The following is a 17,089-nucleotide window of genomic DNA, read 5'->3' as shown; positions in this document are numbered from 1 at the left end:
TAGTTTGTGAATTCACAAATCTTAACACATTGTCGTTTCTTTTGAAGTGTTTATTTAAATTCCAGTCAGGTAACATAGAGTGTCATATATTAGTTTCAGGTGTACCATATAGTGATTCAAGAATTTTCATACATCACCCAGTGCTCATCACAGCAAGTGCCCTCCTTAATCCCCATCACCTATTTCACTCATCCTCCCACTCACCTCCCCTCTGGTAACCATCCGTTCTCTATAGTTAAGAGTCTGTTTCTTGGCGTGTCTCTCTTTTGTCCCCTATGCTCGTTTATTTTGTCTCTTAAATTCCACATATGGTAAAATCATGCAGTATCTGTCTTTCACTGACTGAATTATTTCGCTTAGCATAATACTCTCTAGCTCTATCCACATGGTTACAAATGGCAAGATTCTGTTCTGTTTCGTGGCTGAGCAGTATTCCGTTGTATATATATACCACATCTTCTTTACCAATTTATCAGTCAATGGACATTTGGGCTGTTTCCATAACTTGGCTATTGGAGATAATGCTCCAAACACAAAAATAAATTCAAAATGGATTAAAGACCTAAATGTAAGATATGAAACCATTAAAATCCTAAAGGAGAACACAGACAGTAACAACGTCTCTGACATCAGTAAGAGCAACTTCTTCCTAGGTATGTTTCCAGAAAAATAAACTATTGGGACTTCATCCAAGAAAAGCTCCTACACAGTGAAGGAAACAATCAACAAAACCAAAAGGCAACCTACCACTCGGGGTGCCTCAATGGCTCAGTCAGTTATGTGTCTGACTTCAGCTCAGGTCATGATCTCAAGGTGTGTGAGTTCGAGGTTTGTGAGCTCTGTGCTGACAGCTCAGAGCCTGGAGCCTGCTTCGGATTCTGTGTCTCCCTCTCTCCCTCTGCCCCTCCCCCACTCATGGGGGCGCACGCACCCTCTTTCTCAAAAATAACCAAACGTCAGAGAAAAAAAAAGGCAACCTACCAAATGGGAGAAGATACTTGGAAATGACATATCTGATAAAGGGTTAGTATCCAAAATATATAAAGAACTTCTACAACTCAACACACCAAAAACAAACAATCCAATTGAAAAAAAAAAAAAAAAAAAAAAGGACAGAAGACAGGAACAGACATTTTTCCAAAGACATTACAGATGGTGAACAGACACACAAAAAGATACTTATTATCGGGGAAATACAAATCAAAAACCTACAATGAGATATCACCTCACACCTGTCAGAGTGGCTTAAAATCAACAACACAAGAAATAAAATGTGTTGGCGAGGATGCAGAGAAAGGGGAACTCTCTTGCACCGTTGGTGGGAATGCAAACTGGTGCAGCCACTCTGGAAAAACAGTATGGAGAAAGTTAAAAACAGAACTACCCTAGGATCAAGCAACTGCACTACTAGGTACTTACCCAAAGAATACACAAGTACTAATTCAAAGGGCTACAAGCACCCCAGTGTTTATAGCAACACATTGTTTTGGCAAGGGTGTCATGACGGGGGCACTTTAATACATTGTTAGTAGAGGTATAGCTTAGTTTAATCTCTATGAACAACAATCTGGCAATGTCTATTAAAATTAAAAATGCCAAGAGGAGTCTAAGGAGACATGACAAGTTGATGGAACACGGTTATCCTAGGTGGGATCTTGAAACAGAAAAAGACATTAGGTAAAAACTAAGAATACCGAATAAACTACAGAACTTAATGCATTGATACCAGTCCATTAATTGTAACAAGTGTACCATGCCAGTGTAAGTTGTTAGTAACATGGAAACTAGATGGGGAGGGTATACAGGAACTCTGTGTACTACCTTCTCAAGTGTTCTGTTGATCTAAAACTGCCCTAAAATGTAGTCTATTAAAAATAAGTTTTTAAAAACACATTAACACCTAAAAGGTACCTTTATTAAATATTTTTCAATTTGCGAGATGCCTCAATCATCTAAGAGAAATGTATATACGTGTCAGTCACATGCAACTTTTTTTGAAAGCTTTTTTATTTTTAAGTAATCTCCACAACCAAAGTGGGGCTCAAACGCACAACTCCCAGATCAAGAGCCACATGCTCCACTGAATGAGCCAGCCAGGTGCCCCACAACTTTTTTTTTAACATATCATAAATATCATGATTTCTTTCCCCTGAAAATTTACCATGATTAACACTAAAATAACATATTTTTTTGGTACTTGTAAAATTAAAAAGTTAACCCAGATATCAGAAGCACATGACAGGGCAAAAAAATTCCAAAACTGTTCATACTTCTGAATTCTCATCAATAAAACTGCAGGAGAAATGCCACTTAACCCTAGTTTCTCAGAACCCCTGAAGACCATCCCCATTTATTTGTCTTAAAGACTGTCACAACAATCTGAAAATAAAATTAATCTTGTAACATTTGGCAAAGAAGAGGAAGGCAGTATCATAAAATCAAACAATTAGGCAAAATCCCAAAAGTTATAGGGTTCACCATCTAGATGCTTTGATTTACAACTGTATTTGCACATGCTTAAAATTAACAACTAAACCACAATCTACATTTCTACTCATTTTAAACTCATTTTACACCAAAAAGCCCTCTAAAAACCTAACCGTTAAAGATTCAAAACCCCTTTTACGTAACTCTTGTGCTACGTTTCTGAAATCTATAAATAAAATTTAAAAACTATATATCAAATCTATGAGATGTGATCAAAATGGAAACCTCACACTTTTAAATCTTCCACTAATAAAGGATTTGGTAGACACAAATGAATTAAATGAGCAATTAATTCAGGAAGACAGAAAAAATAACCAGGACACCTGGGTGGCACAGTTCAAGCCTCTCACTCTTGATCTTGGCTCAGGTCATGATCTCACGGTTTGTGAGTTCTAGCCCCACAAAGGGCTCCACACTGGGATTCTGTCTCTCCTCTCTGTTCCTCCCCCGCTTGTGCTCGCTCTTTCTCTATCAAAATAAATAAACTTAATAATAAAAAAAAAAACTTAAAAAAAATAACCAAACTCCCCCCCACCTAGGAAATCTGAGGAAACAAGAAAAAGAAAAACCAGTAAATAGAAAACAAAAATAAACCAAGAGCTGATTTTCAAGAAGGCTAAAATAATACAAAAACCTTCAATGTCTAGATAAGAGGGGAAGAGAGAAGAAACTTTAAAAAGCAAACTCTGTAATTCAGAATGCTTATAAACATAATACGTTACATGAGATTAAAAAACCTCAAGGTAAGAAAATGGAATTCAAAATCAGATATATAGATACAAAAATACAGGAATTTAGCTTATGTTACAGTTGACATTTTTTTGTTTTTAAAGTAATCTGCACACCCAATGTGGGGCTCGAACTCACAACTGGAGATCAAGAGTCCTGTGCTCTACCAACTGAGCCAGCCAGGTGGCCCTAACGTGACATTTTATCAGTGGAGATAATATATGTTTATTAAAAAAAATAATAATAAGCCCTACCTCACACCACGTATAAAAACAAATTCCAGGAAAATTAAAAATATTTAAAAGTAGTGGCGCCTGCGTGGCTCAGTCCGTTGAGCATCCGACTTCGGCTCAGGTCATGATCTCACGGTTTGTGAGTTTGAGCCCCGCGTCAGGCTCCGTGCTGACGGCTCGGGAGCCTGGAGCCTGCTTCAGATTCTGTGTCTCCCTCTCTCTCTGCCCCAACCCACTCGCATTCTATCTCTGTCTCTCTCAAAAATAAACATTAAAAACAATTTTTTTTAATATTTAAAAGTAGAAATAAGGACATGAAGGAAAAGTCATGAAAGAAGCCATAAAGGAAAAGTCCCCTTGTATCGAATTATGCCAAAATGTTTAATTTCTATATAGTAAAAGACAATACACACAGATGAAAGACACTGGACAGATTTTGAGAAAATAATCAACCTATTTAAGATACAAAGGACTATTATCTATAAATATTGCATCCAAATCCAAAATATACAAATAACTCAATAGAAAAACAGACAAATCTACAAACAATTCATAAAATAAACATGTGGCTAGTAAACATATATAGAGAGATGATCTATTTTATTCGTAAGTAAATAAAGGCTAATTAAGGGACACATGGTTTTGGCCTGTTAGGGGGGTAAAAGTTGCTAATCCCAGTGTTGGCAAGAGTGATAAGAAATGAGCTTTCTCATAGACTACTATGAATATGTATATAATATAAATTGCATATAAATTGGCATAGCCTTCTAGGAAGTGTCTCAAGATTTTTAAATTTATACACACACACACACACACACACACACACACACACACACACACACACCTGGAGCAACAAAATAAATTAATAGTAAAGGATTAAAACCCACAAAAGACATATCCATGAGTTTATAATGATATAAACAGATAACTCAATAAATAAGTGAGACAACCAGAAAGCCCTTCTTTATAAAGGTAGAATTCTGATTAATACATGTAATAACTGTTTCAGGGAAGAATCATCAATCAATGTTTAATACAAGTGAGTGGAAGTACAATGAGAAACAGGATATTTATTTACATAGTCTCAAAGTCCTTGTCATTAATTATAATGGGGAAAACAGGAACATTACAGTAGAGAAGCCATCTTAAAATTAAGTGATCCAAGTTAACATCACCAGCCATGAGACATGGCAACATCATGGGTCTCTGGATACGTTGAGAAGGGCACATCAACTATAATTTGTTCTTCTCCCACACGCATAACCTAAGTTTAATCATGAGAAAATGTCAGGTATACCCCAGTGTAGGGACATCATACAAAATAAGTGGCCAGCAGTGTCCAAGTCTTGAAAGCAAAAGACTAAGCAACTGTTCATGATTCAGGGAGTCTAAGGAGATGAAACAACTAAATGCCATATGTGCTCCTGGACTGAATCCTGGTCCCAAAATAAAGGACATTAGAAAGACAACTGACAAAATCTGAGTAAGATTTTGTCTACAAATAGTATAGCACCGATGTAATTCCATGGATTTGATCACTGTGATGTGACTATTTTAGATTTAACATCTGAAGAAGTCAGGTGAAAGTTATACAAGAATTCCTTGTACCAGTTTTGCACTTTTTTGTAAGCCTGAAATAACTCCAAAACGAAAGGTTAAATAATTTAAAAAATTATGTATTTTTTAAGGTCCAGAAACTTTCGCCCAGAAGTTCAAGTTCTAGAAATGCACACCACAGAAATAGCTGCATGTACAAAGATGTGTGTTGAAGCACTGCTTATACAAGCTATAAACTGGAAATTTATACTCACCACAAGATCATCTTTGCAAAGGCTAAAAAATAACATTTTTAAAAAATGTCCCCATTTAAACTTTTCATCATTCGCTAAATTCCAGGTTGTGATCTGCCAAGCATTCAAGTTTACCCTTTTTCTAGAAACTGCTGGTCACTATCTCAACAATTAATTCTGCACAGATGTGCTAATAATCTATTTTGCTTTCTCATACAGCTGTAGCTGCAAACTCACCACACTATTTAGTCCAATCTTCTACCAATGTTTTCCTTTAACTCTTAAATGTTAACCAAAAAATTTATTTTTATTAAAATTTCAATCAAAATTGATACAAGCTCTCAAGATACTGACAGATCATTAAAAAGCCAATTCTATTTGAGGTCTCTTCTATTGAGTTAGCAAATAGTTCAATTAATGTGGAACAGACTTAGTTTTTACTTAGACCACCCTTACTCTCCATTACTGTCACCACGTTGTCTGTTACTAATCTTTTGAAAGTAAGCATTGGGTCGCCTGGGTGGCTCAGTCAGTTAAGCATCCAACTTCGGCTCAGGTCATGATCTCACGGTTCGGTTCGTAGGTTCGAGCCCCACATCAGGCTCTATGCTGACAGCTCAGAGCCTGGAGCCTGCTTCAGATTCTGTATCTCCTTCCCTCTCTGCCCCTCCCCTGCTTGTGCTCAGTTTCTCTCACTCTCGCTTTTACTTTCTCTCTCAAAAATAAACACACGTTACAAAAAAATTAAAAGCTATTTTTGCCCCCACCTTTTCCCCAGCTTAATCCTATGACATTCTTAATAGAACGCCTTAATGATATAGAATTATTTATTGGCCTAAGACATTTATTTAGAGAAAAGTATGGTGTAGTCCATATCTTTTACAGTGAAATTGCTTATTTAAGCTAGGAAAATTTTTTTAAAGAATTACAAAGAGAAGTTACTAGATAAAAATCTCACTGTATATTCCTTAATTAAAAGATTTACTTTAAGAAGTACTAGAAAGTTAACACAAACATCTACTGTAACATACAGTAACTGCGGACTAATATGGTCCCACTCAGCTACTTTACCTGCTTTCTTGAGAATGATATGGGTGGTGCCGGAGTACATCCTGCAAGAAACGTTCCATCAAACTAGTGGTACCCATCCGCTGTCGATTCTGTGTAGTCAAGTATCTGTGCTGAGCACTGGACATATGCTATTAAAAAAAAAAAACTGAATAGTTTTACACAGGTAATACTCATTAGTAGTGAGTTTCACAAATGGATTCATTTATATACTCCTGGTAGAAGTATAAATTGACATGAACATTCTATAGAGCAATTCTAAAATATGCATCTAAAAATCATACAAGGACCTTTCCCTTCAATATAATAATTACATTTCTCTAAATCTGTCCTAAGGAAATCATCTTAAATGTGGATGATTTTTGCAAAAAAAAAGCTTAACAACAAAAAACGGGAAATCTCCAAAATGTCTAACAGTAAAATATTTAAATTATACCCTAAGATGTAATACTGTACAGCTACCTAAAATAAAGAATTTTAAATAACATAGAGGAATGTTGCATATTAGAAGAAAAATGGAAGATGCAAAAATCACATGTATGCTTTTACCTGAAACTATAGTTTTAAGAGGTATAGACAAGTTAATGGAAAAAAAGAAACCAAAATTTTAAAATCATTAACATCTGTGAGGTACACTTAGAGGTAATTTTAAATTTTTTCTTATAAATTCTTATTCTTTGGGGTGCCTGGGTGGCTTGGTTGGGTGGCCAGCTTCAGCTCAGGTCATGATCTCGCAGTCTGTGGGTTCGAGCCCGCGTCGAGCTCTATGCTGGCAGCTCAGAGCCTGGAGCCTGCTTCCAATTCTGTGTCTCCCTATCTCTTTGCCCCTCCCCTGTTTGCTCTTTCTCAAATAATAAACATTAAAAAAAATGTTTTTTAATAAAAAATAAATAAATCCTTGTATTTTTCCCAAGCAAATATCTTTATAATAAAAATCTATTAAAAAAAGAGAAGAGAGTTGAATCACTCTCTTGGGGTGTCTGGGTGGCTCAGTCAGTTAAGCATCTGGCTCTTGATTTCAGCTCAGGTCATGATCTCACCACGGGATCAAGCCCACATCAGGCTCTGCACTGATGTCTTCCAAAGCGGCTATACCGATCTGTACCCTCATCAGCAACGTGTCATGGTTTCCATCCCTCCATTTCCTCATCAACACTTGCCATTGTCTCTTTAATTTTAGCTACTGTAGAACGGGTTTAATGTTGTATCACTGTTGCTTTACTTTGCAATTTTTGTGATAGCTTTTCGTTTTTAGTGGGGACCTGGATATCTTCCTTCATGATGTGTCTGTTCAAGTCTCTTCCTGTCTTCCAAATGCATGTTCTTTTTTTTTTTAACGAAGTGTAAAAATTATTTATTCTCGACATGAACTCTTTGTTCAATTATATGTGTTTCAAATATCATCCTTCTCTCAATGGCTTATCTTTTCACTTTTTCTTTTGGGGGCAGAGGGTTCATAAAGTTTATTTTTGTGAGCGCGCGCACACATGCACAGTAAATCCACAGCTTTCCCAGCAATAGTTACAGGACACCTCTCCACCTTCTTAATCATCTCCCATTGTTTCTTAACTTTACTGCAGTCCATTTACCAATTTTTTTCTTTTTCAGTGCTTTTTGTTACTAGTTTAGGATATCCCTCCCTAACTCAAAATCATAAAATTTTCTGTTTATTTCTAGAAGTCTTGTTGTTTTTACCTGTAATATGTACATCTACAATCTACTTGAAATTGGCATTTGTATCCAGGATGATTTAGCAATAGAGTTTCATTTCTTCTCCATATGGATATCCAATTGACCCAGTACCATTTATGGAAGAAAGTCCTGTCCTCACTGTTCTTTAGGGCCGTATTTGTCACAAATCAAATATCCATGTATGTGTCTATTTCTAGAGTTTTTGGTTTACTTCCATGGTCTTTCTAACTTTGCACCACTGTCTTAATGATTGTAGTTTAGTAATAAATTTTGATACCTGGTACACGAAGTCTCCTGACTTTGTTCTTCTATAAGATTATCCGGGTTTTTCCTAGCCTTTTCCATGTGCATACATATTTTTAGAACTGGCTTAATTTTCATTACAAACAACTCTTCTAGGGGCGCCTGGCTCACTCGGTGGAATATTTGACTCTTGATCTCAGGGTTGAGAGTTCAAGCCCCTTGTTGGGTGTGGAGACTACTTAAAAATATATTCTTAAAAAAAAAACTTTCCTGGAATTTTGTTTGGGATTTCATTAAATCAATATATATGTTTGGGGAAAACTGACATGGTTATAATATTGATTTTTCCAATCGGTATATCACACCAATTATTTAATTTTTCTTATATTTCTCTCAGTGTTTATGGTTTTCTACATAAAAACCTTATACATATTTTGTTATATTTATTCCTAAGGAGTTCATGTTCTTTGATGCTATTATTAAATACCTTTTTTAGATCTCATTTTCTGTATGCTGTTGGATATAAAAATACAATTTCTTTTTATGTTGCCCAACAAGCTTATTAAACTCACTTACCAATTCTAATAGTTTACCTAGATATCTTTAGGTTTTCTACATCTACAATCACACTTTGTGCAAGGTACAATCACAGTTTTCTTTTTATCTAATATGTATCATTTTCTTTCTCTTTATTTCCCTTGCTAGAACCTCCGATAAAATATTGAATAGTTTAATTCAAGCATCAAGTCTATTACTTAATAGAGTACTGATGCATTTGGATTTAATCTTTGTTTTTATTTTTAAAACTGTTTTCATTACTCCTGCCTAAGCGATGTCCCTATGTCTCTTCTTTCTTTCCTTCTTGTGGACCACTTTTTATTATTCCAAGTTCTCCACTTCTGTTAAGTTGGTAGGTAGTTATAGGCCAGGCTCTTTTTCTAGTCTGTTAGTGGTAACAGATTACCACAAGCAACTCTGACCTACAAACACTTGCGAAAATCACTTGCTACTTTTACTCTCTTCTTAAGCAAGGAATTAACTCGATTTACTTTCCTTCCAGTTTATATGTCATCGTTGTCAATGCCACAAGATATCATTCATTTAAATCACCTGCTACCTTTCCACTGATCTTCCTGACTTCCCGTATCTCTAAGCTTCCAATTGAAATCATTTTCCTTCTGTATGAAAAACTCTTTTTAGTATTTCCTTCAGTCAGGGTCTGTTGCCAGTAAATTCCCTTAATTTTTGTTTTCTGAAAATATTTCTATTTCACCTTTTTTTTCAAGGATATATTTATTAAGCATCGAATACTAAATTGGTAGTTGTTTTCTTTCTTTGGGTTTCCATTGTTTCTGTTGAATCTTCAGCTACATCTGGGTCCTCTATTTCTCCACTGCCTTTAGAGTTCTCCAAAGCCATGAAATTTATCTATTTATTTAAGACTTTGTACTTAGTGCAAATTACTTCAGCTGTCATCAACAGGGTCTTTTTTTAAGTCTTATTTGAGAGAGAGAGCACGCACACACAAACAAGCAGGGGAGGGGCAGACAGAGAGAGCATCCCAAGCAGGCTGTGATGTCAGCACAGAGCGCAACATGGGGCTCCATCCCATAAACCATGAGATCACCACCTGAGCCGAAACCAAGAGTCCTTCACTTAACCAACTGAGCCACCCAGGTACCCCTTCAACAGTCTTTTTAAGTGCCTGCTTAGTACATGAGTATCCAAATGTCTAAAAATTATTTTAAACCTTTGGCAAAAAGTTATACTGAATGCTTACTGAATAGAACTTGTAGTTAAAGATTCAATGTTTTAGTAATATCAAAAGTTCAAAAAGTAATCGTCCAAATCAAGTGATGGCATCATTTTATCGATCATGACAGAAACACTAAAGACGGCCTTGAGATTTATTATCTGCCGCCTCGTGTTTATAACCAGCAGTAGAAAGTTTTTTTCTGTTGAAAGGCAGAGATGTGGAAATCGTAATAACTTTTCCTTAGTATGAATTTAAATGATGACTGTTGATAACTGAACAAAACAAATGCCACTGAACAGCAGAATTTTTACGTAGGACAAACTTGTCTTAGATATCACTTAAGATAGAATAGTATAGACTAACAGGACCAGAGCTTCCTTATATTACTCCTTCACCTATGACACAATTCCACAGCTCAGACCCTGAAGAAAACCTTGAGGCTCTTCCAAATGAACAATTCTGGTCAGAAGACCTACAGCTACTATTACTATGAATACTGATTTCAAAACGTCCATATACAATTCTTCCCAAACTCTTCCAACAAAAAGAAAGGGACACTACTCAATTCATTCTCTGAAGCCAGCATCACCCGAGTTCTGAAACCAAAAACATCACAAGAAAAGAAAGCTACAGACAATATTTCTTACGAATATAGACGCAAAAATCCTCAACAAAATACTGGCAAGCCAAATCCAGGAACATACAGAAGGACTAAGCACCATGACCAAGCGGGATTTAGCCCAGGGATATAAAATTGGCTTAATAGCTAAAACTCAATCAATATTAATTGCTACAGACTGAATTGTGTCCCCCAGGCCCCAAACTCCTATGTTGAAGTTCTAACTTTCAATGTGACTGTATTTGGAGACAGGGCTTCTAGGAGGGAATTAAAATCACAACATATAAAAAAATTAACTGAAAATGAATCAGAGACCTAAATGTAAGAACAAAAACTATAAAATTCTTAGAGGAAAATACAGGGCGTAACTGTTCATGACCTTGGACCCAGCAATCTTTTACAACCCCAAAAACACAAGCAACAAGAGGAGGGGAAAAAATCTAAACTATAGCAACATTTAAAACATTTGCGCATGGAAGCATAATCTTCTAAGTCCTTTTACCTTATTCTACAATGTCTTACAGCACCTAATTCTCTAGATTCTTCACCTATCACTTCACACCCGCCCTCTACCTTACCAGCACTCTGGCCTCATCGGCTCCTGGCTTTTGACCAGCACGCCAACCACCCCTCTACCTTGGGGTGTCTGTCTTTACTCTCCTCCCTCTACCTAGAAATTCTTTCCCCAGATATAAGGCAGCCTGGATCCCAAACTTCATTCAAATCTCAACTCAAATGTCACTCCTTAACCTTATCTGGCCGAACCACCTGAAAGTGCACTCCCTTCTCTATTTTATTTTCCTCATAACATTTATCACAATCTGACTTATCACGTATTAAGTTTATATGATTATTTATTTTCTGTCTTACTATACTACAGAAGGGACGTGGATTTGTCCCTGGCTATATCCTGAGAACTTTAAATGGTGTCTACCAATTAGAAGATTCACAACAATCTGTTCAATGGGTGAATAAATGAGTTTAATAAAATGCATGACTAGGTCCTTTGAGGTATAACTGTTTATTAACAGGATCCTCTCACCTGTTCCAGGTTATTATAGCGCACACAGCAATAGCTGCAGTACCCCTGTCTGTTCTGCATGCTGAATAACCAAAGTCAAGTGGCTACTGTCCGGGAATACTCCAACTGGAAAAAAGAAAAAACGGGAAGAAAAGAACAAACAAACAGTTAAGTCCTTACTACCCTGAGGAAAATACCCTTGGTAATATCAGAGAACAGAAATTCATTCTTGAGTACGATGCACCCTTATTTTGAATAATTATGAAATTAGATAAGTCTGCCAAAAGCTACTGAATCGATCAGTGAGCCTGGAGGAGAGGGGGAGAGTTGTGCACCTTCCAAAAAAGGGGTGTGTTGTTGTTAGGTGGAGACTGGACTCAATTTTTTATCAATTTTCTGATAACTTGTTACGGTTATTAGGAATTGGTTCAGTACTCAATCCGTAAAGACAAATTCCTACCTCTGTGTTGTTGTTATAGTATATTCACTATATGCGAATGAGGCTCAGTAATTTTCCCATTGTGTTCCTACATAAAATCTGACGTTACATGAATTCTCATTGTTATACCTAACATCTACTTCCGTCACGAGAGTAAAGATGCATGTATTTTCTGCTTAATCCACAAAGGTGCAGATTTTAAGATAAATTACCTGACAGAATTACTAAAAATCAAAATAACTAATTTGGGTCTGAAACACAAGACACTTCTCTCCTGACAACTACATAAACCAAATAAATATGAGGAATTTCTTCCAGTTGGTGCAATGAGATCTCTCTCTACAAATAAAAAAAGTCTCCAAGTTTCTACCGCCTTGAAACTATCATCCTTCAACATTACATACTGCAGTGGTTCCCAACCCAGGCTGAATAGCACAATCATTCCCCAAAATTCTGATTTAGTAGGGCTGAGACAGCCTAGAATTCAGAATTTTTTTCATTTCCCAAGTAATTCTGATACACAACTATTTACTCACTGACATAAAGTATTTACAGTTAATGATTATTTTAAATAATAATTCAATACAATTTTAAGGTTTTTGCTGTTTTCTTAAGATGAAAACAGAATTTTAAGAAATAATTTCATCAAGTTTTAATTCGAATTATTTTAAACATTCTTGTCTGTTGAATATGTAACAGAACGATCCTATAATGTGTAGAATATTTCTGATAAGATGATCCTGCAATACAAAAAGTTTACTCATTAAAATCAATATTTAGAAATGAAGTCAAGCCTGAAAATCAATGAGAACAGAAGAGCTTTATTAAATCAAAATGCTATTGTAACATGCACTCACCTGTTACTTTTTATTACGACAAACTTTGACTTTCTGGCTTCCACACTTACAGGGAAAATAAATCAATTAAACCAGCCTCTGAAATAGAGAATATATAAAAAATGACTTATTTAAAATTTGGTCTTTTTTCCATTATTTTACTTCATTTATTAACCTGAAGCAACAAAATGAAACAAGCTTTAAGCTGTGTGTATAGATATAGCCAATTTTCAAGCTGAGAGAACCCTAGGGCCTAAACCTGAACTTTGAAAATCATAAAATAACAAATTTTCTAGTACTTTATTCAAAATATATTTAAAACGGGGGCACCTGGGTGGGTCAGTAGGTTAAGCGTCTGACTTCAGCTCAGGTCATGATCTCACGATTTGAGTTTAAGCCCCGCATCGGGCCCTGTGCTGACAGCTCAGAGCCTGGAGCCTGCTTCGGATTCTGTGTCTCCCTCTCTCTCTCTCTCTGCCCCCTCCCCAACTTGTGCTTTATCTTTCTCTGTCTCTCAAAAATAAATAAATGTAAAAAAAAAATTCGAAATGTATTTAAAACAACCATTGAATGAAAGGCAAAATGAAGTATTAGTCTAATGTTACACACACACACACACACAATTGAAATTCTTTATAATTTTTTTTTGATCTTTGACACATACAGCCTTTAATTCCCATGCCATGATTATCTACATTTCTGTCATCTCATGTCACATACATGCCACTGAGACAGTGAGCCACCATGACTCTGAAGCACCTGATTGGCACTTTTCAAACTTTGCATGCTAGGAACCCCACCTCAAAAACTGACTAAATCAAAACCGCCTGGTGGGGAGCCAGGCACATGCCTATTATGCATATTTAAAATGCTCTAAGGTGATTCTGAGGCAGGCTGAAGCAGTAACATAAGTCATCATTTTTTACATACTAATAAAATTCTTACTTACTAAAGGGATCATTTCTTTGGGGCCTGGGATTATATTACTTTTCATGACTGAATGGGTCTTTTTATTCCAATTCTGAATTCTACTGGTATCTGGTATTTTCATAAAGTAACAAGTCACTTACCTTGAGCAGAAAAGGGCAGGTATTTCATCAGTTGCATTAGTCCTGGAAAACATCTGTAAATTAAAACAATTGAAAAAAAAAAAAAAGATCAGCCCCCTAAGTGTCTACCACAGGCCAAGTAACTATCCCCAAGTCATAGATAAGTTTGAAAAGTAGCCCAACTATGTTTCAATGGGAGAAAAAAATACTAACTCTTTAACACAAAGCACTTTACATACTGTGACTCATAGACTCCCACATGACCTCCTAAGATGCTCTGGGACAGAGCAATTGTCATGGCCCACCCATATAACCCACCATCGAGTATTTCACATCTTTGGGTTCCAGGAACAGCAGCTGGAAAATAAACTGGATCTCTGGTAAGGGTAAGAACACGATGCTATAAACCCATATGAGCTTGATAGGAAATCTTTGAAAGAAATATTTACATGGAATTAAGTGTGGATCCTGGACGGACCACACAACTCGGTTCTTATGTTACTTTCGGTGAAAAACACTGTCAATTCTTTATCGCCTATCAACTGACAATTAGGGCAAATTATCAATCTTGTTTATTCTTCCACATTGTTGTTGGCAAAGTGTTGATGACCCTTACCCAGGATCATTGGTTAACAAAAAACTCCAACAATTTGGTTCAAAAGAGGCTGTGACAGCACTGTATAATCAAAGAATAAATACTTAGCACCTACCCTGTGCAGATGCTGGAAGCTTTAAAGGATAGAAATAGACAAGCTTTCTTGCTCTCAAGAAGTTTAAAATGGCACTAGGAAACGAATGTAAAAATACCAGGTGGTATCTGAGAAATGCCTAAGCACAAACAGTAAGTGCCAAAACGTCACAATGGATATAGCTTTTTAACTGGACATTGGAAAATGGGTAGGGTGTACTTAAATAAAGATCAGGAAAAGATGTTCCAAGTAACAAAAAAGCAAAAGTACAAAAGTAAGAAAGCAAAAGTACCTTTAGAGACAGTAAACTGACAAGTTAAAGCTGGAGCCAAGACTTCATTTAAAAATTTAAGGGGCAATAAAGCAAGAAACGTAGATTCAGCTTCAACATGATCGTAGTTAAAAGAAAACTTAAGAATTTAGACCACATATTCAGACAGTGTGGGGTTTGTTTTTGTTGTTGTTTGTTTGTTTTGGGGTTTTTTTGGAAAGCAGTATATGCAGGGAGCTTTAAGAAAATTCTGGAACAGTGGTTCTTCCCTATTCAAAGGAGCTTTTCACAGGGTAAGTTAAACTATGTGGCACCATTTTCTAGGATATTAGAGAATTAGTTAACACCCAAATTATCCAAATTCAAAGAATCAGTATCCCTTAGAGCAAAGATTTAGTCTCATTTATGCTTGCAAATTAGGAAAACACACACTAATTTTTTTCTTTCAAATATTACTTTTATTAATTTTCATTATGAAAATAAAACATACCATGGCACAATTATAAAAATAAAGACCACTAAAATCAGTCATAATCCCACTCCCCACCATTAATATTTATCATATATTCTTTGTTCTAAACATGTGCTTACAAAAATGGTATGGTACTATAGTCTATTCTATATAGCCTGCTGACTCTCACTTAACCATATATGATGAGCACTCCTATATGATATGATATATAATTCCAAAACCGAATTTTTAATGACTGCATATCAGTGTAAGACAAAAGCTGTCTTATCTGACAAGACCCAGCAGCCGGTGAATTAGCTATTTAAAAATTAGGAGAATTTTAAAAATAGATACACACATAAATTAGTATTTTGTCTAACTTCAGATATGTGTATGTATACATGTTTCATTTAAGGTCAAGTTAAGCTTTTTTGTTTCATTGAGATTTTTTGTGGCTAGGACAGCTAGAGTTCCAAGTCATATTTTTTTCATATTTTCATAAACCACACCATAATTTACCATCAACAAGTTTCCACTTTGGTTCCTTTCAAACAGAACAAGAACTTAAAGACATTTCTAAAACTGAGAGCAGCATTTGATTAACGTTTAAGATTTCCCCCAAACTTTTACAGTTGTCACACCCAATTAAGTACTCTTGCAATGGCCTTTTTGAGTGCAAAGCATTCAAATTATTTCATAAAAATAATAATGCTCTAAAAAAGGACAATGCCCAGACTCTATTTCTTTGGTTTATGAAACACTTAAAAGAGCATAAACTGATCTGAGGCAGTGAACAAAGATCTCTGAGACTGCCTGAGGTGACTTCAGCACGTATGTCTCAAACTGCATCTATTTTTCTTTTGGGACTATTTCTTGCACACCTGAGATCTGGACCTGCTGCAGAGATAAACACATCGTTGCAATGAGTTCAGAGCTGTAGTGCGTGTTTCCCAAACCACGGTATTTTGAAATAAGAGCTAACAAAATCCAGAATCCCTATGGGAAATATTTTTCAACTGTCACACAAGACAGACACCAACTTAATATTAAATATAAAAAGACAATAGAAAGGCATTTGGTTTATTGAGTAAGATCACCCAAATTATCTGTCTAGCAACAGGAAAACAACGGGGGAGCAGTCACAAAACAATGGCTAAATGAAATAAAAAGACCTTCTTATTAATTCAGTGTCCCTTTCTTTACAACATTAATTTTCAACTTCCCATTTGTTTGGATTATCCACCTTATGCTTATGCTGCCTTTCCTCTGGTGACAAGCATTATCCTCCATTCAGTCTTAATAAAAGAATAATAGCTGACTTTTAGTGAATACTCAATCTGGGCTAGGCACTATGTCAACAGTTTCATATGCATCATCCATCTGAATAGCAAACACCCTTATGAAATTGGTGTCCCGGTTAACTCCCACTTTACAAATCAGGAAACTGAGGTTGAGAAAGAAGCAGTATCTTGTTCCAGGTCACACACCAATAACCACTGTAGCTGGGATTTGACTGTAGGTCAATCTGAGCAGTTTATGCTCTTAACCTCTTAACTTCCATAAAATGCTTCCTCTCTGTATTTTCAGGAATGCTAATTGATTGTTTTAATATTAAGTGAAAACAAATAATTAGGGATCTAATTTGTTGCAATAAACACTGTCACATATTCCAAAGAAAAGAGTAAAACTAACGTTTAGCTTAATTGCATCATTGCT

At 35.9% G+C, this 17,089-nt stretch overlaps 1 protein-coding gene across 6 annotated transcripts in view; it reads right to left on the bottom strand.

Moving 5' to 3' along the window:
* ZDBF2 (zinc finger DBF-type containing 2) overlaps nt 1–17,089 on the bottom strand; it is a 49,019-nt gene that overhangs the window by 12,729 nt on the left and 19,201 nt on the right. For 5 of the 6 annotated variants that reach the window (XM_045034376.1, XM_045034373.1, XM_045034377.1 and 2 more), the window contains exons 2-5: nt 13,984–14,036; nt 12,935–13,012; nt 11,660–11,764; nt 6,311–6,438 (exon numbers count right to left, since the gene is read on the bottom strand). In XM_045034376.1, the coding sequence (XP_044890311.1) occupies nt 6,311–6,438; nt 11,660–11,719 (188 nt within the window). In that variant the 5' untranslated portion in view covers nt 11,720–11,764; nt 12,935–13,012; nt 13,984–14,036. Of the gene's footprint in view, nt 1–6,310; nt 6,439–9,359; nt 9,786–11,659; nt 11,765–12,934; nt 13,013–13,983; nt 14,037–17,089 lie in introns of those variants that run through there. The other variant, XM_045034378.1, reaches the window with a different exon arrangement.

This window comes from Felis catus, chromosome C1 (assembly GCF_018350175.1).
Source record: "Felis catus isolate Fca126 chromosome C1, F.catus_Fca126_mat1.0, whole genome shotgun sequence".
In the NCBI taxonomy this organism is placed as follows: Eukaryota; Metazoa; Chordata; class Mammalia; order Carnivora; family Felidae; genus Felis; species Felis catus.
This window is presented reverse-complemented; position numbering and strand designations above follow the sequence as displayed.